Genomic DNA, 24712 nt, shown 5'->3' with positions numbered 1-24712 from the left:
CTGACTTTCCAAAGAGATCATGGCAGTGGAGACAAAGAGGACAGATTGATTCATTCAATAAATGATTTGAGTAGGTATCTAGTAGGTATCGGGCATTGTTCTAGGCACTGGGGAAATAGCAACAAGCAAAATAGATCATCCATTGAGGGTATCAAGTGGAGTTTAAGTGACAGAAGCCAGTGTCTGATTAGATGTGAGGAGAAGGGAGAAGGGTGTGATTAGTCAAGTCAGGACTCATTGATACTCATTGATACTTAGACTTCTCATCTTGAACAACTGAGTAAGTGGTGATATTGTTTGACATGTGGGGTAGAGAAGGCCCAGGGGACATCCAGATGGACTTGGTTAGTAGGCAGCTGAAGAGTCATTCCGAACATCAGTAGTAAGGGGGAGACTGGAAATACAGTCCTCCCTGACATCTAGGAGGCAGTTGAAGCCATACGAGTAGATGACACTAAGAAGAACAGGAGGTATGAAAAGAGTGGATCCCGGACAGAACCTTGCAAAGCATCTAAATCCACGAGGCAAGGAAAAGAAGGGGTAGAGCACTCAAGTTTGCTGAGTGCCTAGTAAGGTCCAGGGGCTTTTATATTTGCTCTCTCTGAAACTTCCCAATAAACCTATCCAGTGGTTTTGCCTCCCCTCTACCCCATCCCAACAAATGAAATGGATTCAAGGGTAGGAAGAGAACCAAAGGAAACTGGGGAGTGAGATTTTCATCAGGGCAAAATGATGCATGTGGAACACATAGAATAATAAATGTGAAAAAAATGTTGCATTGTGCATTTATCACCAATATTTCATCAAAACTGGGTCATACTGAATTTTAGCACTGAATTTTTATTACTTGTCCTGATACTTCGTATTGAGAAGAGAAAGAGTATCAACACAACAAACCTGTCAGGTATGCAGCTGGGAAGCAGGGCATATTGTGTTGTTACTTTGTCAGCATTAATAATCCTTATAGGTAATAAGGAGCAAAAGTATTAGCTAAATTAGTATTATAAGTGTCTTATAATAGTTATCTGTAGTCTTTTTTTCTGTCTCCAAGTTCTTAGATGAAAGAGAACTGAGTTGCCGTGGACCAAAATTTCCTGTGCAGAAACCAAATTATCAGAACAAAAGTATGAGACTGACCCTTAAAATTAATGACATAAAGACATTGAGAACAAAAGAAGCATAAAGAATCTTGTTAGTAAAATCTTTTATTTTGTTTACATGCCAAATGTAACACAAAATTCATAAGCCAGAAAATTTAATAATATGAAAGCAAGGAGAAACTAAGCTGGACCATTTAGCAAAACTAAGGGAAAACATTCATTTAAAATACATCAAAATTCCATTTTTTTTTACCCCATCGATTGTGCTTAAACAGATCCATCATATTTCAGTTGCAAAACGCAGAGGAGGACTCAAGCTGAAGGGTGTCTGCTAACTTTAGTTGCTTCAATAAGAGCTTTTCACCTATGAGGGACACACAAAGAAGAGTTTTGAATTTTCTTAATCTATGTTTTTATTTTCAATAAACTTTAAATTTTAGAATCATTGTAGGTTTACAGAAAAATTGCAAAGATAGTACAGAGAGTTCCCATATACCCTGCACCAATTTCCCTCAGTTAACATCTTACTAAGGTAGGTTTGTTACAACCAATGAACCAATGTTGATACATCATATTATTAATCAAAGCATATACTTTAGTTCGATTTCTCAGTTTTTACCTAATGTCTTTTTTCCGTTCTGGGGTCCCATCCAGGATAACACATTACATTTAGTCATCAAGTTTCCATAGGTTCCTCTACACTGTGATTGTTTCTCAGACTTTCCATGTTTGTGATGACCTTGACAGTTTTGATGACTACTGGTCAGGTTTTGCAGAATACCTACAACTGATGAGGTTCCCTTTGGTCACCTGGCTGAAATTGTCTTGTCAGGTTTCTCCACTATAAAGATTTACTCTTTTTCTCCCCTTTTCATACTATACTCTTGGAAAGGACGTCACTGTACAAACCCACTCTTAAGGGGTGGGCAGTTATGCTCCGTCTCCTTGAGGGAGGAATACATGCATACATTTTTTGGAATTCTTCTGTACTTCTGGAAGATTTGTCTCTTCTCTTCCATGTGTTTATTTGTTTGTTTAATCATGTATTTATATAAGCATGGACTCACAGATATTTTATTTTGGTTATAATCTTTTCTAAAAATTCCATTTATAATCTAAAATTACTTTGTTGCTCCAAGTGTTCCAGTGTTCACAATTTGGAGCTTTTTCTGCTGGTTCCTATGTCCCTTTCTTTCAACCTATTTTTTTTTTTTTAATTTATTTATTTGAGAGAGAGACAGAGAGAGCACCAGCATGGGGAGGGCCCAAGAGAAAGAGACAAGCAGACTCCCCACTGAGGGAGGGGAAGTCCAACACCAGGCTGGATCCCAGGACCCTGAGATCATGACCTGAGCTGAAGTCAGATGCTTAACTGACTGAGCTGAAGTCAGATGCTTAACTGACTGAGCCACCCAGGTGCACCTCAACCTATTTTTAACATAAATCATGTTATTCTTTGATCTTTGTCTCTTGATTCTCCCACTTCAGGTATTTGTATATCTAAAGTTTCACCGTTGATGAATAATGTTGTGTTCAAGGTGATGCACCAGAGTCAGGATCACCAAGGTATTTTACTTAAAACCAATTCAAAGATTCAGTAAGATAATTCCTCTGAGATTAAAAAAAAATAAGTTCAGATGTCAGGATTCATTATGTATGTGTGGATATATATTTTATCCAACTTGTCTCATGTATTTATTTAAATAAACAGGGCTGAACTTGTTTAACTCCTCATCTTTGCTTCTGACTTCATCCTGTCCAGTCTGTGCTATATACCACTCTCAGATTAATTCTTCTAAAGTATAGCTCCATGTTACTCCCTTACATAAAGCCTACAATAACTCCCCACTGCTTGCCAAATAGAAGACCAAATCATTAGCCTAATTTCATTATATTGCATGCCATGGCCCCAACTCACTTTTAAAGTCTTTCTTTTCTCATTATTTTCCTACTTATATGTTCCTGCCAAAGTTGGAAGGACCTAAGCTCGTAAAGATGTTTTTCCTTTTTTCTGCTTCTATAGTTTCACTAATGTTCTTGCTGATTAGAAGCAATATCCATTTCTATTAATTAAAGTCACATCTCGTGTCCGAGATCTTATGTTTGCCCTATCTGATCCATTTCCATCCTTGTTTGCCCTGCTGTGTGTCCTGGGAGGCTGACCTATAGACTACAGCAACACTTTCCTGCCCGCTGCCAACCAGTGGGTTCAAACAGTGGGAAGCCTAGAAGAACTTGGGAAAGTGATATCAGGGTACTTTTCCTCTTGCCTACTTCCTGTGAGGTTGCCCCAGGCTGCTCCTGTCCTTCTAGTGAGAAGTTACCGGTCCTTTCAGGGCAGCCTTCTCCTTCTCAGAGCTCACTCCTTTGGGATTCTGGTAACTGCTCCCTCCTCCCCTCCCTGAGGCCCAGAGGTGGTTAACAGTTCAACTGTTGCTAGTCTAGGTTGCTCTGGGACCCTCCCTGTCATTTCCCTAGACCTCCCACCCACGCCTGTTTTGTGAGTGGTCTTCATTAAATCTTTGTATTATTACAATTTGAGTGCCATCTATATTTCCTGTTGTGACCTTGATAGTCACTTCCTCTTTAGAGGAAAAAACCACTTCTTTCAAGAAACTTTCATTTACACATCTCATAGAATATGATCTGTTCTTCCTCTGAGCATAAAATAGCACTTGGTCTAAAGGCATTAGTCAACCCGACATTTTATTTAAAGGCTGCCTAATCTTCTCTTTTAGAGTATAAAGTCTCTAACGACAAGAGGACCAGCTTATTTATTTTTGTTCCCCACAGCACCTAGCATTGTCCTGCATAGGACTGGGTACTTGATACATTATTTGCTAAATAAATGACATTTTAAAATATATCCTCCACAAATTATATTTGTTAACCTATGCAGGGTTCTCATTCACTTGAAAAAGGAAGTGGCATATTACAAAGAATGGAAAAATTAATGCTTCCTTCCCATACTCAGGATAAATTCTATAGGAGACTGACAAAATCATGTTTATTTCTACTTAATAGCTAATTCTGAGAATACTGGAAAAATTAGTTGGAAATGATTTGATTGATTTTCAGAAGTTCAGATTCTATATAACATTTCCAAATATTCTATATCCACCACTTTCAGAGTTCACTTTTTTCAATAGGATTTTCCTGTATAATCTTCCCTCATTCTTGAGATGCTTTATGCTGCAATCAATTCAAATATTACATAACATGTCATTTTCATTTGCTCTACTACTTTATAGTTATTTGCCAATTTCTTTTGTCGATTTGATTGTCTTAGTAGGGGGCATGTTTTTTACTTCTTTTGTATCTCACCACACCCTGACATTTTATAAGTGGTAAGTGCCTCATTAATGGTTAAAGAGAATTCTGAGAAGTCTAGAAAAGTCACCATCCCTTTATTTACTAAAATATGGTTTCAAATTATAAAGCTAATTGTAGACTGAATGTCTGTGCCCCCTGCAAAACTCGTATGTTGAAACCCTAACCCCCACTGTGAGGGTATAAGGAGGAAGAGCCTTTGGGATATAATTAGGTTTGAAATAAGGTCATGAAGATGAGCCCCCCACTATGGGATTACTGTCTTCATAAGAAGAGAGACCCGAGTTTACTCTCTCTCCACCATTTGAAGACACAGTGAAAAGGTAGCCATCTGTAATCTAGGAAGGAGAGCCCTCACAGGAACTGAATTGGCCCACACTTTGATCTTGACCTTCCCAGCCTTCATAACTGTGAGAAATAAATTCTTATTGTGTAAGCCACCCAGGCTATGGTAAATTGTTATGGCGGCCCAAGCAACGTAATGCAGCTATCTTCTTCATAAGAAGAAGCCAAAATCAATCTTTATATTAAGATAACATTTGAGAGACTTAAGGAATTGTTATTTTAAATTATTACTCAAAATAATGCATAATTTACAAAGCCCTTATTGTGTTTCAAACAAAACCCAGATTCTGGGACCTACCATTAGTTTTTTTAGAAAGTACGCATGGCTCTCCTTCTGTTGATGTCTCTCTTGATTTGGCAAAGAGAACAGTGAGGACAGCAAAGCGTCACCATATAGTCATCGCAAATGGATCCCTGTTTGAAAATACAAAAGAAATAGAAATTTAAAATCCACCTGTTTGGAAATTAAGACTTACGGATTTTTAAGACATTTTGAAGACAAGCAGAAGGAACTGATCTGTTGAATTCAGAGTTTGGATGGATACATTTAGGAAAATGTTAATTGATTTTTCCATATAACTCCTCTTTTTATGACATTAAATGTTTTCCTATACTTTGTAATATTGAATATAGAAGATACCAATCAACAAAACTGTCAGTATGAGGGAAAAACAGAGAGTTTCAGAAAGTAAAACCTCAAAATTCTTTTCTTCCACACCCCTTCCCTATCTCAGGACGCTATTAGAGGATATCTCCACCCGCAATGAGGGAGGAAACCAAGAAAGAGGAAGATGTGGAATATTAAGAAACAGGAGCCTAACACAGGAGAGAAGCTAATGGCATCTCCAGGGTAATGGTGAAGGAGATCCCAGGGCAAGAGAGTTAAGCACCACAAATGAAGAGCAATTAGTTCCAAGGGTAGTTGTAGGTCAGGGAGTGATTTCATTGAGAAGATAAAAATTGTAGAATGTCTGATATGTTGAATATGTTGGAAAGAGACTTAGAAAACTGGGAGAGTTTGGGGGTTAAAGTAAGTGGAAAACGACTCATAAGAAAGTGGAAAATTACTAATTAAAACACCAAGAATTATTAAGACCAAGGAATACAAAGTTTTGTATTTGTATACAGGAAAAACAAAGTTTAGTGGAAAAAGCAATCATAGTTCACTACATGACTCAACTCGGAAGAGCACATAGGTCTCATAATGTAAGTACCAAATATGGATTTAACCCAAATTACATATACCTTTTTGGAAGAAGTGGGGTGGGGAGAGGGTGCATGTTTGTGGTGGGGAAGGAGAACAAAACAGAACTAAATTCTCATCGTTTATAGTGGGAGGTCTATAGACAATGCCCCAAATGGAAAACTCAAAAAGTAGCAATACAAGTCTATGATTTGGAGATATGGAGGAAAATACCTACAGAGCTCTGGGGAGAAGGTGGTAGGAGAGAGAAGTTTGTGGACTGCTACCCTTCTTAACAATAATTAGATAATCTAAAATTAAGCTATGTGCTTGCAGAGCTTTGGTAAATAAATTAAAGCTATACTAGAAAACAGGAATGGGGTCATTTAGTGGGCCAGGAATTTTGAGCAGTTTTTTGGAAATTGGGAGCAGACGGGATTACACTGATGGAGAAAGTAGAACAGAGCTAGGGATGCAGAAACCTCTAACAGGGTCATGGACAGGGCATTTGATTAATCCCGAACTCAAAAACCTGGAACTCAGAAAGGAGGACGAACAGGCTGGGGAATGGAAGGCAGGAGGTTCACTGAAGACTGCCTGAGCAGCCGGGCCAGCCGCGCATTGCCAAGCTGTGGCTTTGCCCCAGGATACAGCAGGCAGGTGAATTTAACAGAGGACCCTGGGGTGGGCTTTGGGGTCCTAGGAGAGGACGGGGGTAGATGGGGACAGTTCTTCACCTAGCTTCTAAGAGATCAGACTCCCTAAGACTTAACACAGACACACTGGAAGAGAGAATAAAGGGTAAAGACATTTTGGCACATCAGAGAAATCTAAATTGCTCTCACTCATGAGATAGCCAAATTGTTTTATGTTTGGTATTCACTGATTATTTCATTTTATTTATTTGAGAGAGAGAGCTCAAGCAGGGGGAGTGGCAGGCAGAGGGAGAGGGAGAAGCAGGCTTCCCGCTGAGCTGGGAGCCTGATGCGGGGCTCGATCCCGGGACCCTGAGATCATGACCTGAGCCGAAGGCAGCCGCTTAACCAACTGAGCCACCCAGGCATCCCCATACAACCCCCCTGCTTTTTTTTTTTTTTTAAACTTCTTCTCTTCTTGTTGTTGCATAGGTCTTTCCTGATTGCTTTTATTCCCTAGAGATGTCCCACAACAAATTTTTATCCAATTAGTGAGGACCCTTCATTTTTCACCCACAATTTAAAATTCTATTCATCTTGAGATTCATCCCGTTTTTTGTGTGTATCAGTAATTCATTCCTTTTTATTACTGGGTAGTATTCCATTTTATGGATATATCACACTTCGTTTATCCATTAACCAGCTGGCAGATATCTGGATTGTTTTTAGTTTGGGGCTGTTACAAGCAAAACCGCTCTGAACATTTGATACAAGTCTTGGTATGGATATATATTTCTTTGGGCAAATATCTAGGAGTAGAATGGCTGGGTCAAATGGTAGATGCATTTAACTTTTTAAGAAACTGCATTTTACATTCCCACCAGCATTGCATGAGAGTTTCGGTTCCTCCATATCTGGCAACACTTGGTGTGGTTTAGTCTGATTAATTTTAGCCATTCCCATAGTTGAATAGTGGTATCTTATTGCGGTTTTCATTTGCATTTCTCTAATGATGACTAATGATGTTGAACATCTTTTTATGTGCTTATTTGCCATCTAAATATTTTCTTTTTCCCCGAATTTATTGTGTTAAGAACACTTAACAACTTGGATGGATCTCACAATAATTATACTGATTAAAAGAAGCTAGATAAAGGAGTACAGACTGGACAGTTCTATTCTATAAAACTGCAGAAAATGCAAACTATAGTGACAGGAAACATTAGTTGGGGAAGTAAGGAGGGGAAAGAGGGAAGAATTACAAACAGGTGTGAGTAACTTTTGGAGGAGATTAATATGTTCACTACCTTGACTGTGAGGATAGTTTCATGGGTATATATCCCGGGTATATAAACTTATCAAATTATACAATATAGAGCTTATTGTAAGTCAATTGTATATCAATAAGGTTTTTTTAAAAATAGAAAAAATTATATTTGTCAATGTCATACAAAATAAGGTCTTTAGAATGCCTTATTTCTTCCTCTGCCCTCCAATCTTTTAAATTTTGTTAAAACCAAGTAAAGTTTTACTTTCAGACTGTTATTCATTTTTCAAATACCTGAAAAGCATTTAGAAAAACTGATTATGGACTAAACCTTTAAAAAACTTGATAACTTTCATGTTAAACAATATAGCCACAATTTTTTTTTATTTTTTAAAAGATTTTATTTATTTATTTGTCAGAGAAAGAGAGAGAGCAAGAACACAGGCAGGGGGAGCGACAGGCAGAGGGAGAAGAAGGCTTCCCGCGGAGCAGGGAGCCCGATGCGGGACTCAATCCCAGGACCCTGGGATCATGACCTGAACTGAAGGCAGACGCTTAACCAAATGAGTCAACCAGGTGTCCCAATATAGCACAATTAAATAAAGAGCTCCCACAAATCAATAAGAAAAGGCAAACAACCCAGTAAAACAATGAACAAAGGATATGTACGGATAATTTATAGAAGCCATGCAAAGGGACAAAATAGTTTGGTTTTTTTTTAAAGATTTTATTTATTTGCCAGAGAGAGAGAGCACAAGCAGAGGGAGTGGCAGGCAGAGGGAGAGGGAGAAGCAGGCTTCCCGCTGAGCAGGGAGCCCGATGCAGGACTCGATCCCAGGACTCTGAGATCATGACCCGAGCCGAAGGCAGCCACTTAACTGACTGAGCCACCCAGGCGCCCCAGGGACAAAATAGTTTAAAAAAGTTGTTTGATCTTAACTAATAAAACTTAAACTAAAACAACAATCAAATATCATTTTCCCTCTCTGATTGTCAACGTAAAAAATATTACCCAATATGGGACACACATATAGTGTTAATGGATTATAAATTGATATAATCCTTTTGGAGGGGTATTTGACGGTATCTTTCAAATTTTGAATGTGCATACACTGTGATCTATCACTCTAATCTCGGGCACTATTGTACAAAAGTACCAGTGCATATACAGAATTTTATGTCCTAACAACGATTTAATCTACAATACTATTTAACCTTTCATCAGTAAGGAAGTGATTAAGTAAATTATCTGTATGGTGGAATACTATGAACACATTAAAAAGGATCTGTATTACAGACACAAAAGGGGTCTACCAAATGTCACGTGAAAAAAAAAAAACAAGTTGCAGTATAGTATGACCCCATTTTAAAAGATAAACACAAATCAAAAGAGCCCTGCAAACCTCAAGCCCCATATGTCTACATCCATAGCTAGAGCTCCATCTAATCTATATCTGTATACCTTATAGGCATAGAAAAAACCTGAAAGAGTGCATACCAAATTATTAATAGAGTTTATAGCTGAGTAGTGGAATTGTGTATAAAGGGGTTAGATTTTCACTTTTTACTTTCCATAATTCTGTGTTTGAATTTGTCATAAAATTAGGTATATAGCATGTATTATTTTTGTAATTAAAGAACTAAGAAATATCTTTAAATGAAAAAATAAAATAATTTCAGTGGAATAAAATAAGCTCCTAATATATTCTGCCTATTTATTTGTTCCCTGTGGTGCTTAATTTTACATGCCAACTTGGCTAGGCCATGGTACCCATATATTCTAGATGTTTCTTTGAAGACTTTTTAGATGAGAGTAACATTTAAATCAGTGGATGCTGAGCGAAGTAGATTATCCTCTGTAATGTGGGTAGGCTTCATCCAATCCGTTGAAGGTCTTACTAGGAAAAGACTGACCTCCCCAGAGCAAGAAGAGATTCTGCTGGCAGGCTGCCTTCAGACCCGAGCGGCAACTCTTCCCAGCCTGCCAGCCTACTCTGCATTTTTGGACTTGCCAACGCTCACAATCACATGAACCTATTCTTTAACGTCTCTCTTCAGATGGGTCTATATTTACCTATGCCTGTGTCATCTATATCTCTTTTTGGTTGTGTTTCCCTGGTGAGTCCTGACGGACACAAGCTCCTGTCACATGAAGGGCAGCTTGTGACGTATCGGAACGTGCGTTCATGGAAAGACAGGGTTGAATATTGACAACTTCTACTTCTAGTGCGTGTTTTTGGGCGAGTTACTCCACTCCTTAAAACTTTAAAGTCCTCATCTGTACAATGTGGACTTACTCACTTTCCAGGGAGGGTGTGAGGATTCAGTGAGGTGTCCTCTGTCATGTACTTGGGGCATACTAGATTCTGAATAATCCCCGCCCATTGTATGATACACAGTGCAAATATGAGAGTTGCCTATGTTCTAAGGTCTTTGACAGAAACCTAGAAGGAGGTCACATAACCAGGGGGACCTATTGCTACAGCAACCGAATACAAAATTGCACGTGCTAGGAAAGACCTACCAATCAAATTCAGGTGATGGACACCATCAAATGGTTTGCAGGTTTAAAACGATGATTTTGAAAGTGGGGGCATGTTTGACTGATACAGTGTGGTAAGAGACTCACAGGGATGCCATATCGGGTCCGGTAGAGGGTCCTCATTGCAACGGATGTCCCACAGAGACAGCATTCATTCATGTCAGCTGCAACTTGACATGCAAGGCACATGAAACAAAATGTGCCACAGAGACCTGGACACATGAAGCCAGAGGCACGAGTTACTCCACTCTGTTCCTGTCACCTTTGGAAGCTAGTTTGCTTTCACAAACAGCAGTCCCAATCATGGGGCCTTTGCCACACATCCTGCTGCCAAGGCCATCCGCAGTGCTTTTGCTCAGCATTACATCAGCTTCTCCCTTCTCCCCACCCGGTCATTTCAGGAATCACCACACCTTGGCAAGTATGCATCCTTTTTGTAGCCCTGCCTTCCTTCATCTATTGAATGCCTCACTGAGACCTAGCCATGTTCCAGAGATTGTCCCCAGAACTGGTTGCCTCTGTCTAGGAGGGCAGTCAGATAATAAAATGAAAAATTCTCCAATGGAAATCTCCTCAAGATGTCAAGAGGTCACCCACAGAAATGAGGCCTCAAAAAGCTCTGGGAAGGATATGCTACTTGAGCGGAATATTGACAGATGAGTAGAATTTGGCAGGCAGACAAAAGGGAGCCGAGCATCTCTGAGATCACTTGGCATGTCTTGGCAATGGCTGGTGTTCATTCAGTGTGTCTAGATTGGATGGGGGTAAAACTGGAGGGTGAGGCAGGTTGGGGACTGGATGACGAATGAGTGCGTGGAGTTGGTCATGAAAGTCATGAGGAACCACTGAAATATTTTAAGAAGGGAGAATGATTTGGTCAGGGCTGCAATTAAGGAGTCCTGCCATGAAGCAATTAAGCTTATATTAAAACTTGTAATTCACTTATTTGAGTGACAATGCAAAGGGCTGGAGGATTAAACTATTCATCTTTAGAGGGTTTTAGTAATGTAGTCAGTCTTAGTATTACTAAGATTTGCAGATGTTGAACTAATGTCTTGAGATGTGTAAATCATCACCCCAGGTCATCCAGTAAGACAATGAGAGCCAATGAACAAACCCATCGTTCCATTTTCTAGGTAATTTTTTCTCTCTGTGCTTTTTAATGTACAGTTGACCTTTGGACAATGTGGGGGTTTGGGCGCACCGACCACCTGCACCATCAAAAAATCAAAAAATCAGAAAACTTTTGATTCCCCCCCAACTTAAGTACTAGTAGCTTACCATTGACCGGAAGCCTTATGGATAACATAAACAGTTTATTAACCCATGTTTTGTATGTTATATGTATCATATACTGTATTCTCACAATAAAGTAAGCTAGAGAAAAGAAAATGTTAAGAAAAGCATAAGGAAGAGAAAATACTTTTATAGTGCTGGACTGTTAAAAAAAATCTGCATATAAGTGGACCAGTACAGTTCAAACCTATGTTGCTCAGGGATCAACTTGATTCCAAATTTCAATTTCACTGGTAAGTTAAAGGTTAATGTATTTTCTTTCCTTGTCTCAGAACACTCTGTGGACTTGAGGCAGGCAAATAAACCTCAAAGCAAATTTTTTTCTAGGCAAGTTTGTTTCTTGTTTGGTGTTGAGCACGAAGCTCCTTGGTCCTCTCTGACAACCCCCATCCCATCCCTGAACTTACTTTCCCCAACTTTATTTGGAGAGATCTCACAAAAAGAAAACAAAGCAGAGTTAGAGATTCTTTTCCGGATGAGAAGCTGACTGCCTTTAGAGTTCTTTATTCTCAGCTACATAAAAACCTAAATGTATAAATTTAAATAGTTCTTTGCTGAGCTCCCGTTGAAACCATGGATGAATACTATGTCTTGTGTGCCGGGCACAATGTAACTCTAAAGTAATGAGTTTACATATGTAAGAACAGTCTTTTTTCTTTTTATTTTTTTAAATCAATGGAAATGTCTCTTTTATTTTAATGTATGGTCTATTTATAATCATTAGGCCAGACCCATTGGTTGTGAGAATCATCAGCTTCGTTACTATCATCTTAATTCCAGGACTTATCTTAGGAGTAAGACGATTGATTGATGTGCTGGAGAAAAATTAGCTATAATCAGCACAAGCCTTTTTTCTTCACTTACCATTCATTGCCTGACATGCCAGGTGCCCTGTAATAGGCTGGGAACCTTTACTACACCATAAGGGAGGAATGAGGGAAAGCTTTGGCCTTTGGTGCTTCTCCTCCACGGCAATTACGGGGGCATTTCCCAACACTTACAGACTCCACAGTCGCTGAAGCAGTCACACATGCCTGTCTGCCAGTTGGAGGTTTGGGCCACGGGACCACATCCAGGCTGAGTCACAATGACCACCGGTGACTGAGCTTGCATTTTCGATGTAGGGTCTTGAATGGCCGTGGTCTGAAAAGGAAAAAGTTGGTGTAAGTAGACTCCAGGTTGCTCATGGAAACCTGTTTTGAGGCATTTTGCTTCACAGGCAAGTGGGACAATTTAGATTAAGTTGCTTGCTGATTTTTCTTTTTAGATTTTATTTTTTCATTTGAGAGACAGAGCAGGAGTGGAGGAGAGAGGAAGAGGGAGAGGGAGAAGCAGACTCCCCATTGAGCAGAGCCCGACGCAGGGGCTCGATCCTAGGACCCGGAAGTCATGACCTGAGCCAAAGGCAGCCGCCCAACCATCTGAGCCACCCAGGTGCCCCTGCTTGCTGATCTTTGAAGAACGTAATTTTTATCTCTACTCCTCCTAAGACAGAGGCTCCTGGGGGAGGGAATTCACTGAACTGGTCAATGGAACAATGGCTTCTCTTGGAGTAAGGGAGCAAAACCGGGTTATTGGTACTGTTTTTAGACAGGTACCTAGTATCCACACAAGACAGGGGAACCAATGACCAACTTGTTATAGTTGTCAGCAGTAGTGAATTGCAGAAAACAGGCTTCTTTAAAATTGCACCATCCTGAGCTTTTGTGCACACACACACCTTTCCCCTCTTGCTCCTTTTATAGGTTCCCTTTTGTTTTGGATTCATTTCTGATGAGCAGTTGTAAAACAAAAACAAAAACAAAAAACCTCCTCTGTTTTCTGTTTACCCACAAAATAGTCTACTTCACTACTGCCCACCAAATATGTGGTAGTATTTCCCACACCAAGCAATTCTGCAATAACAGCTGGAGTGTCCTACAATCCGACTCAATTCTGACCCTTGTCTACAGGAGGTAGCTTCAGATCCCACAGGTTAAGGGCTCAGTCCCATGACATTGCTCCTACTTCTCCACTGTGGACGGCAATTAGAAGCCCAGGTTGTCACCTGTGCTTCTGACTTACCAGCTATAGACTGAAGGTTCCCATGACCCCTCCTTCAATTAATTAGAGTGACTCACAGAACTCCAGAAAACAGTTTAACAGTTTACTTACTAGGTTATTGCTATTTTACAAAGGAAATCAAAGGATTCAAATGAACAGATGATGAGATACATAAGTTCAGAACATGTGGAATTTGGGGTTGCCACCCTGCTGGCTCCCTAACCCAAAAGCTCCCTGAACCCATTCTTTTGGGGCTTTATTGCATTAGGCATCATTGATGAAACCATTGGCCATTGGCAACTGAAGTCAATCTTCAGCCCTCCTCTGGCCTCCCTGGAAGTCTGGGAGATGGGGTTGAAAGTTCCAACCCTCTAATCACAAGGTTGGTTCCCCTGGCAACCAGCCCCATCCTCAAGGGCTTTCCAAAAATCACTTCTTTAGGATAAACTCCTCGGTAGTTGAGAGGGGCTTGGTATAAATAAAAGAACACCTTTATCGCTCTTATCTACAGTTAAGAGATTCCAAAGATTTTAGAAGTTCTGTGCCATGAGCAGGGATGAAAACCATACATATATTTCTTATTATAAACCACAATATCACAGCAGTCCTCTCCAATCTTTTTGTATCCAAGTTCCTCACTTCAAATTTACCTGGGGCCCGTGTCCTCCTCTCAGTGCTGGCTTGGAGGCCCTTTGACATATTTTGGGGCAAGTCCTGATAGTATGTCTCAGCAAAGTGTATTATGAAGTCCGTTTTGTGAGGTTAACCCTAATTTCTATCAGGAGAGGCAAGGTGGGGTCATAGAATGTGGATTAGATTTGGAGTGAGAGCATCTTTGCTCAAATCCTGATTTCTTAAACTCTGTGATCTTGGACTAGTCACCTACCAGTCCAGTCATTTAAGTTTCCATTTATTAGTCTGTAACATGAAAGTGGTTTCTGACCTAACCACCTCACATGTTTTTTGAGAGTGTTGGTTTTTTTTTTTTTTTAAGATTTTATTTATTTGACAGAGAGAGAGAGAGAAACACAAGCAGGCAGAGGGAGAGGGAGAAGCAGACTCCCCGCTGAGCAGGGAGTCTGACTCGGGGCTCGATCCCAGGACCCTGGGATCACGACCTGAGCCGAAGGCACACGCTTAACCGACTGAGCCACCCAGATGCCCTATTGAGAGTATTAAATGAGATATAGTCTGGGGATGAGTTTAATGAACAATAAAGAATCAGATAAATATAAGGGAGAGTGGCTATCATGTACAAAAGTGTAGTAAGGAAATATGATGAATTCCATATACGTTTGTTGGCAATAATATCAGCTAATAGTCACTGAGATTCTACTCTATGTCAGACATTGTGCTAGACTCACATTGTCCACTTAATCTTACAATAGCCCAGCAAAGTAGAAACTATTATCTTTATTGAGTTGATAAAGAAATGGACACTCGGAGTTTAAGCGAATTGTGGAATTCAAATCCTCTTCAGGCTCATTCCACAGCCCCATTTCCTCCCTCTGTCTCTTAGCTTTGGATTCCCACTCCATCACAGCACTTAGTACAGTGTGGCATTGCCACTGGTTTGTTGGGTCTCCTTGACACCTGGAACCCTCTTTTCATATTTATTCTTTTAGCAACAAGCTCAATGTTACGCTCATAAAGGTATTGCCTCATTGAATTAAGTGCTTAAAATACGCTTGATTTTCTTACAGTGTGCTGGGCACTGGGATGTAATACATTTCCACTTCAGAATTCAGGACATGTTTTGAAAAGCACACACACACACACATGCTAAAGTTGAAAATACAGTGCCTTGAGATCCTCAGGCATTGTCATACTATTTGCCTTTTTTATATGATTTTCTGCATAGAGAGAGCAGGTCCAAAAGCAGGCAAAGTACCTCAGTTGTTCCATATCATTTTACACTTTTCTATTTCTCGAATAAGCTTGTTTCTTTACAGATCTCATGACTTAGTTAACACTTAGCTAGTTTGCTAGTTCCCTTGAACAAGAAGAGAGCACAGTATAGGAGACCAGGAATAGTTTTAAAAGCAGGGTAATGTCTTCGATATTTCTCTGCACAACTGAAAGTGTATCATGCAGGAATGTTTCAAACATGTCTAAATCTGCCCAGGCTTCACCATAGCTAATTATAAATCATCCAGGTCCACACTCACAGATGGTCCCCTGAATCTTGGCAAACAGTCTCATGAAATAAATGTTCAGTTATTTTGGATGAGGACAAACTAGTTTAAATTTTTTTTTTAGAAAGCAGGAAAAGCTTAAAAATGTTCTGTTTCTGTTGAACACCATCACTATCAGAAAGTAGCTCTAGGGGGCGCTCGGGTGGCTCAGTTGGTTAAGGGTCTGCCTTCGGCTCAGGTCATGATCCCAGAGTCCTGGAATCGAGCCTGGTGTCAGGCTCCTTGCTCAGCGGGGAGTCTGCTTCTCCCTTGCCCTCTGCCTGCCGCTCTGCCTGCCGCTCTGCCTACTTGTGCTATCTCTCTGTCAAATAAATAAACAAAATCTTAAAAAAAAAAAAAAAGAAAGTAGCTCTAGGTATTTCCCTTCCCATTAGTGGGTATAGTATGCAAATACCACACATTTTTAAAGTTTTAATAAAATGATTATAAGTATCTCAGAGTACAAAATTTGCAATTATTTATTTATTTTATTTTTTTAAAAGCTTATTTATTTATTTTATATAGAGAGAGAGAGTACATGAGCAGTGGGAGGGGCAGAGGGAGAGAAAAAGAATCCTCAAGCCAACTCCCAGATGAGCAGGGAGCCCGGTGTGGGGCTTGAACCGAGGACCCCAGGATCATGACCTGACTGGAAATCAGGAGTTGGCTGCCCAACCGACTGAGCCACTCAGGTGCCCCTACATTTAGTATTTAAAGAAGACTCTAAAATGAGAGACATTTAAAAGCCCCAAGTTTGAGAAAATAGTAAAAAGGCAGGAACAGATAATTCACTAAAAAAGACATAAAAATGACCCTTAAAAGATATATATCAAAAAGATGGTCAAATTCACTCAAAGTTAAAGAAATGCAAGGTAAATACCTGTCAGATTGGCAAAAATTAAAAAGCATGCAATGCGGGCGCCTGGGTGGCTCAGTTGGTTAAGCGACTGCCTTCGGCTCAGGTCATGATCCTGGAGTCCCTGGATCGAGTCCCGCATCGGGCTCCCTGCTCGGCAGGGAGTCTGCTTCTCCCTCTGACCCTCCCAACCCTCCCCCCTCTCATGTGCTCTCTCTCATTCTCTCTCTCAAATAAATAAATAAAATCTTTAAAAAAAAAAAAAGCATGCAATGCATTCTTTTGGCGAGGCTTTGAAGAAACAGGCAGTCAAGTCTTGCTGGTGACAATACACCATTTTGGAAGGAACTTTGCCAATACCTAAGATAACTACATATGCACTTACCATTTGATCCAGTAATCTCACTTCTAGAAATTATCCTGAAGATATAGCTGTAACAATGTAAAAAATATATATGCCTGAGGTTATTCATATATATGGGAGAGTGGTTGAATAAACTATGGTACTGTTAGAAACAAGACAGCAGGCCTGAAATGGAGCCACTTACGCTAAACCCCATGTGGCCACACCGAGACTTAGTTTCAGCCCTCCCAGAAATGGAATCTTAAACCAGTCAGTCAGGAATTGCTAATCTGCACTTGTTAGGTAATCTGCCAGATAGACCCCTACCAACCTCTAAAGAAAAGTGACCTTGCCATAACCATTTTTTTTTAAAGATTTTATTTTTATTTATTTGAGAGAGAGAGAATGAGAGACAGAGAGCATGAGAGGGAGGAGGGTCAGAGGGAGAAGCAGGCTTCCCGCTGAGCAGGGAGCCCGATGCGGGACTCGATCCTGGGACTCCAGGATCATGACCTGAGCCGAAGGCAGTCGCTTAACCAACTGAGCCACCCAGGCGCCCCCTTGCCATAACCATTTATTTGCTTTTTTGTCTAGTATAAGTGCCTTGTTCCTGCTCCCTTCTGTCTATAAAAGTCTTTCATTCTGTACAGCTCCTTAGAGCTCCTTTCTATCTGTTAGAAAATTGGGTGCTGCCTGATTCATAATCATTGAATAAAGCCAATAAGATCTTTAAATTTTACTCAGTTGAATTTTTTTTAACAGTACATCCATACAACAGAGCATTATGCAGCTATCAAAAGAAAAAAATGAGGAAAATCTCTATAAACTGATATAGAATGATTTCCAGGATATACTAAGTGAAAAAAGCCATGGACAAAAGAGTATGTGCTGTCTGATATCCTTTATGTGAGAATTAAAGGGATATAAGAAAACATACATATACAATAAGAATTACAGAAAGAATAAACCAGAAATGAACAAATGTGTTATGTTCAGAGTAAATGGGGTGAAAAGAATGGGAGAATGGAAATGGAATGGTAGGGATGGGCTGACACCTCAAGTGTACCTTTTTGTATGGCTCTTCCTCTAAATCATGCTAATATGTCACACATTAAGTCAACACACAAATGGACAATTAAAGTCAACCAGAATGTGGAAGGAACCCCATAGGCAATATAAACAGTGACAAATTAACCTAATTGTATTACAATTAATATTAGAAACACGCTGAAGTGAGTGAGGAAGAAAAAGTTAACCATAATAACTTCAGAAAGCAGTGTTTTGACTATGTAATGTAAGGCTAAAGACAAAAAGAACAAATATTATACCTTAGTTATAAACTGGTTTTTCACAAGAGTATGGGTTAGCAATTCTGAAACTTCTTTATATATATATACACGCTAGGCTTGAACAAATAAATATATTGTGGATAATGAGACTGAGGTTTTTTTACTGTCAGAGAAAGAAATTACAAATAAGGAAAGGAGGAGGGCTGGTATGAATCCTGTGCTGTTGGATTGGAATCAGAGGTACAAACTCATGATTATTTACACACACACACACACACACAGATAGATATGTGTGTATACATAATTACATTTCCTAGCTCCACCCACTGAGAGGACCTAGAAGCAACAAAAGCCCAGTATCACTGAATATACCTTGTGCCCAAATTTTGGTTTTGAAATGCCATTTTCCAATAAAAGGGAGCCAGAGTTCATTGGAGAAATGGCTGATTCCAGGGCTGGGGCAGGGAAAGTACAAGAAAAGCCTGGAACCTCTTGTTTCAGGACCAAAAGGTCAAAAACGGCTCAAGAATGGATTAGAGACAGGACCTCAGAGCCCATCTGACGGTTCTCACAGTGGCCAAACCAGGACAATTTGAGCAACAAAATAATGTTAATAATGGGTTATAACTCATAAACCAATGTAACTATCCATAATTCCATACTGATGTAAATAAAATAACAAATTTTAAAATGAGGGGAAAGGTATAGTGCTTTTTTTTTTTTTAAAGATTTTATTTATTTATTCATGAGAGAGAGAGAGAGAGAGAGAGAGGCAGAGGGAGAAGCAGGCTCCCCACGGAGCAGGGAGCCTGATGTGGGACTCGATCCCAGGACCCTGGGATCATGACCTGAGCCGAAGGCAGACGCTTAACTGACTGAGCCACCCAGGGGTCCCAGGTATAGTGCTTTTTTATGAGAGAATTCCCATTAATGAATGTACAAGGAATGATGGAGATACAAGACCACCATTTGGCAAACACCACAGTGATAATTTTTTTTTTTTTAAGATTTTATTGATATATTTTGAGGGGGGAGGGGCAGAGGCAGTGAGAATCATAAGCAGACTCCACGCCAATCATGGAGCCCGACGAAGGGCTTGATCTCACGACCCTGAGATCATGACCCGAGCAGAAATCAAGAGTAGGACACTCAACTGACTGAGCCACCCAGGCGCCACCACAGTGATATTTGTTGAAGGCAAGGCTTATAGATGGATGCTCATGTGTTTGTTTATTGTCATGCGCTGAAGGACACAACATCACTTCTGTGTTATTTTACCAAAAATACGTACTCAGAATCCACTCATAAGAAAGTATCAGACAGGGGCGCCTGGGTGGCTCAGTCGTTAAGCGTCTGCCTTCGGCTCAGGTCATGATCCCAGGGTCCTGGGAATCGAGCCCCACATCGGGCTCCCTGCTCCGCGGGAGGCCTGCTTCTCCCTCTCCCACTCCCCTGCTTGTGTTCCCTCTCTCGCTGTGTCTCTCTCTGTCAAATAAATAAATAAAGTCTTAAAAAAAAAAAAAAAGAAAGTATCAGACAAAACAAAAGGAGGAGGATTCTACAATGTATCTGGCCAGTAAAGAGTGTCAGGATCATGAAAGACGAATGAAAACAGAGGAAATATTCAAGATGGAAGGAGACTAAGGAGACATGGTGACCAAATTCAATATGGGATCCTGAGTTGAATCCTGGAACAGAAAAGGAGCTGTCAATGCTCTCCAATCAGAGACCATGAAGAACACAACTACAGTTGAGCAAGTCAGGTGTATTATGTATTATAGCAGGGGAGAAGGCACACCATGGGGACTGCGGGGAATTTCAGTGACAGGGTATTAGAAAACACTTTTCGGTTGGGTAGATTTGGAGGAGGATCAAGGAAATGGAGGTGGCCCAGAAAGTGGAATACAGTTCTATGACTGGGTCTATTAATAGACCCTCTCTACAGGGAGCACTGACGAGAGCAAGGTTAATTCTGCAAGAGGTGCTGCAGCAGCAAGCACTCATATTAGCCAGGAAAGGATGCTGTTTGGTATGTTGTGGCTTGGATAATGTTTAAAGTTCAAATATATGTCCAAATATGATTATGGAGTGTGAGTGTTTTTATCTTGATCCATCATGGTCACAGACTACCTTTATCTGATGTTGATGCTCTGTGAAATTCTTTATGTATAAGAGAAGAACATCAGGCCCTAGTGTGAGCGACAGCATGGATGGACCTTGAGGGTACTGCGCTCAGTGAAATAAGTCAGACAGAGGAAGACAAATGCTGCATGATCTCCCTTGTTTGTGGGGTCTAAAACCAACCAACCAACCAACCAACCAACCAAACCAACCTCACAGATACGGAGAACAGATTGGTGGTTGCAGAGATGAGGGGTGGGGCGTGGGAGAAATGGGTGAAGGTTATCAAAAGGTACAAACTTTCATCTACAAAATAAGTGCTGGGGATGTATTGCACTGCATGGTGATTATAGTCAATACTATTGTATTGTATATTTGGAAGTTGTTGAGATAAATCTTAGAAGTTCTCATCAAAAAAACTTTGAAACGTGTGGTGATATGTTCATTAGGCTTATTGTGGTGAACATTTCACAATACATACAAATTTCAAATCATTCTGTTGTACACCTGAAACTAATATAATATTAGATGTCAATTATATCTCCAAAAAGACAAGAAAAAAAAAAAAAAGACCCAGTGTAAGTGCCAGGCCAGCAAGTAGCCACACCGACGCCGTGCTGGCAAGACCAGTCCAGCTCCCCAGGGCCAAGGACTGCTCTTCTCTTCCCTGAGGCATTAGTGGGACAACTAGTAAAATCTGAATAAGATCTGTCAGTTAATTAGTTAATAGTTTATCAACATTAATTTCCTGGTTTCAATATTTACACTATGGTCATGTAATTTACATGAAGAATCAGGAAAGCTGAGTGAAGGGTACACAGGGATACTGTGTACTTTAAAAAAGTAGCTTTATTGAGATATATTTTACAGGCTGTAAAATTCACTCATTTAAAATATATACTCGAGCAATTTTAGTATATCCATAGTTGCACAGCCATCACCATAATCTAATTTTAGAAGATTTTTATCACACACCCCTTAAAAAATACCCATAACCATTAGCAGTAACTCCCCACGTCCTCTCGCCTCCCCCAGCTCCAAACAGTCTCTAATCTGTCTCTCTTGGTTTGCTTATTCTAAACATTTCACATAAATGGAAACATACAATACAGTAGTCCTCCTCATCTGTGGCTTCAGCTACCCACGGTCAACCGAGCTCTGGAAGCAGAGCATCTTCCGTCTGACGTATGGTCAAGACTGGTCTATGCCTAGAGCTGTCACAATGCCTATGTCATTCGCCTCACTTTATCATCTCAGGAAGGGTGAGTAGATATAATAACATTTTGAGAGACCATGTTCACATAACTTTTATTACAGTATATTGTCATAATTGCTCTATTTTATTATTGTTGTTAATCTCTTACTATGCCTAATTTGTAAATTACACTTTATGATAGGTATGTATGTGTAAGAAAAAAACATAGCATATGTAGGGTTTGGTACTATTTGCAGTTTCAGGCATCCACTGGGGGTCTTAAAACATGTCCCTGGGGATACAGAAGACTGTGTGTAGTCTTTTGTGACTGACTTCCTTCAGTTAGCATAATGTTTTCAAGGTTCATCTATGTTCTAGTATGGATCAGCACTTTTTTACTGCTGAATAATATTCCATTATGTGGATATACCATTCTGTGTTTATCCATTCATTAGTTGATGGACATTTAGGTTGTTTGTCCTTTTTGGTTATTAACGAATAATGCTCTGGTTACTATTTGTGTACAGGTTTTTGTGTGGACATTTATTTTCATTTCTCCTGGATATATAGCTGGAAGTCGGATTTGTGGATCAAAATGGTAGCTCCACGCTTAGCGTGTTGGAAGGAGGATGCTCACCACTGTACCACCAACGCCATGTGTAACATTCTGAAGACTCGTTTCAAACTGTTTTCCAAAACGGCTGCATTTCATGTGAGGGCTCTCCTGCATATCCTGGTCAACATTGGTTATGATCTGTCTGGGTGCTATTTTTGCAGCACTTTTCACAAGTCAAAATTATTAAAAAATAACAAAACAAAACATAAAAAAGAATATGGGAAGAGGGGAGCCCCGTAGGATTTAGAGTGAAAAATACAAAAACAATCTGTGCATAATGTAAATATAGCCATTATAAAAATTTTAAAATTTCCCCCTTATTCTTAGGAACTATCTTAAAGAATTGCTCTTTTTCTTTTTCTGTATAAAATACCATGAACTCCATCCAGAGTAGTTGAAGCTTATTTTAAACTTATTAGGTTTGCCTTTTTATAAAGATACATTTAAGTAGTTTTTAGTTTTGATTTTTGCTCTCTTAAATATACCCAAACGGCCTTTTTACTGCCGTCTGACAAATACAGGAGAGGCTAACCATCGTGGATGTCAAAGAAAACAACGTGAAGGAGTGCTGGAAGTAAGTGAACACAAAATCAGTGGGGCTGCTCCTTCCGGGCGTGCCTTGTTTGTGGGTGTCTACGTGGGGAGGAGGTGTCTATCTCGAGGTGATGGAATTCAGTGAACTTGCTGCTGGCTGTGCTCCGGCGGCCGAGAAGGGAGCCGGTCGGTGTCAGGCGGAACCAAGCTGCCAAACCCTCCCTGCCCAGCCTCTGATTTTCCTTTTAGGGCAGACGGCCCACCGGCTCGCAGTCGCGGCCCAAGGCGGAGGCGGCCTTCCCGGATTCGAGGGCAGGCGGGCTTCAGCACTGCCGCCTGGAGGGTGGGGTGGGCTTCTCACGGGGTCTCACCCCTCGCCACCAGGGATGGTGACTGCCAGCCGCAGCTGGGCGCTGAAGGTGCTTTCCACCGGGTACCCGCGTTCTCCCTCCCGCTACCGTTGGTTATGTACCCGGCTGTGTCCCGTGCCGGGACCAGACCCGGGGGCCTCCGAATTGTCCAGGGCGACCCGCACACAGCCCAGGGGTAGGGTCGACCGCAGTCCGGGGCCGGCCGCTCCAGGCGTCTGCCCCACCCGGCCGCGAGGCTGGGACCCGCTGCTCCCTCCGGCCGGACTCGACGCACTGGCCGAAGCGCGCGCGGCGGGGGTGGACGCGCCAGGACGACAGCGGCTGGGCATTCCCCGAGCGGCAGGACCCGGCGTCAGGAGCCGGGAGCCGGGGGCTGGGACAGGTCCGCCAGCGGTGTCCCGCGCTGGCAGCCGGCCGCTCCCCTCCGCCGCCGCACCCACCCAGTCTCAGCAGGCATTTACATAAACTTAGCAAAGTTTTCATCAACTGCTCTGGGCTGACCAGCTTACTTCTGATCGGGAAGTAAGACCGAGAGAAGCTAACACATCTCACTGATTTTAACACCTATTAGGTGCGCCCTAGATTCTACTTTTGGTGCACATGCCCGGCTTTTATCTTAATAGGCAGCAACCACAGCTCTCCGAACAAATTCGTTCTGTCAATCTCATGAAAAAGGAAGTAAAGAAATTTCGATTATTTCCTTTCTGGTGCTCACTCCTTTCGCAATAATTAGCTTGACTTTGGGAAAAGTAAGCCTCCAGTCTGGAATGGAAGCTCCGCAAGGGCAGGGAATTCTGTGGGCTATTTTCGCTGATGTATCTCGAAAGGTTGGTACAGGGCCTGGCACACAGTAGGTGCCCACTAACGTTCCCACGCCCGCGTTCTCTTATTCCCATCTTGCTGAAGCGATGCATGACGCCAGTCAGAGGTGGTGTACATGCGACGCCCGCTAGTGCCCATTGAAACAATGGCCCTTCTTCACAGGACCCTTTTAGACTAGCAGAGTACTAGGACCCAGTTTTTCCCTGTATCCCAACGATAGAAGCCATATTTTTGGGTGATAGCTTCCTACATTTAGGGCCTGGGAAGAAGAGGCATTTTGCAGGAAATACGAAAAGAAATTCCACGTTTTCTTTTGCATTTCCTTTTAACGATCAAATATTAGGAAAAAAAATATGAAAGGCTATTCATATATTGTCTAAGCAATTACAATTAACACATTTCTTTTTTTATCAACACAGGAAATACCCATTTGGGAAACAATAAGTCCACAGAGATTAAAAAAATTGTAAAGGGGTTATGCTGATTATCCTATAGCTGCTTGTATTTTTTTTTCCAGGCTAGCCGATGCTGAGCACACAACTGTCATTCAATAAATACCAGCTAAATGAATAGATTATTTCCACAATATCTCTCAGAGGAAAAACATGTTCATGTAACTAGCTTATTTTTCTTCATTTTTTAAGAAGAAA

General features: G+C 40.9%; 1 protein-coding gene across 3 annotated transcripts in view; it reads right to left on the bottom strand.

Annotated features, from left to right (window-relative positions):
• Positions 1-1189: 1189 nt before the first annotated feature.
• Positions 1190-24712, bottom strand: part of LOC102746706 (placenta associated 8) — a 26693-nt gene continuing 3170 nt past the window's right edge. Inside the window, exons 2-6 of one of the 3 annotated variants that reach the window (XM_081812215.1) lie at positions 17157-17203; positions 12700-12841; positions 10490-10614; positions 5074-5189; positions 1190-1464 (exon numbers count right to left, since the gene is read on the bottom strand). In XM_081812215.1, the coding sequence (XP_081668341.1) occupies positions 5085-5189; positions 10490-10614; positions 12700-12841; positions 17157-17159 (375 nt within the window). In that variant the 5' untranslated portion in view covers positions 17160-17203 and the 3' untranslated portion in view covers positions 1190-1464; positions 5074-5084. Of the gene's footprint in view, positions 1465-5071; positions 5190-10489; positions 10615-12699; positions 12842-17156; positions 17204-24712 lie in introns of those variants that run through there. The other 2 variants (XM_031037490.2, XM_081812216.1) reach the window with 2 other exon arrangements.

The sequence above is a fragment of the Leptonychotes weddellii genome, chromosome 2, assembly GCF_054177405.1.
Source record: "Leptonychotes weddellii isolate Sample4059 chromosome 2, ASM5417740v2, whole genome shotgun sequence".
Taxonomy (NCBI): domain Eukaryota; kingdom Metazoa; phylum Chordata; class Mammalia; order Carnivora; family Phocidae; genus Leptonychotes; species Leptonychotes weddellii.
Note: the sequence above shows the minus strand (reverse complement) of the source record. Positions and strands in the feature narration are given on the sequence as shown.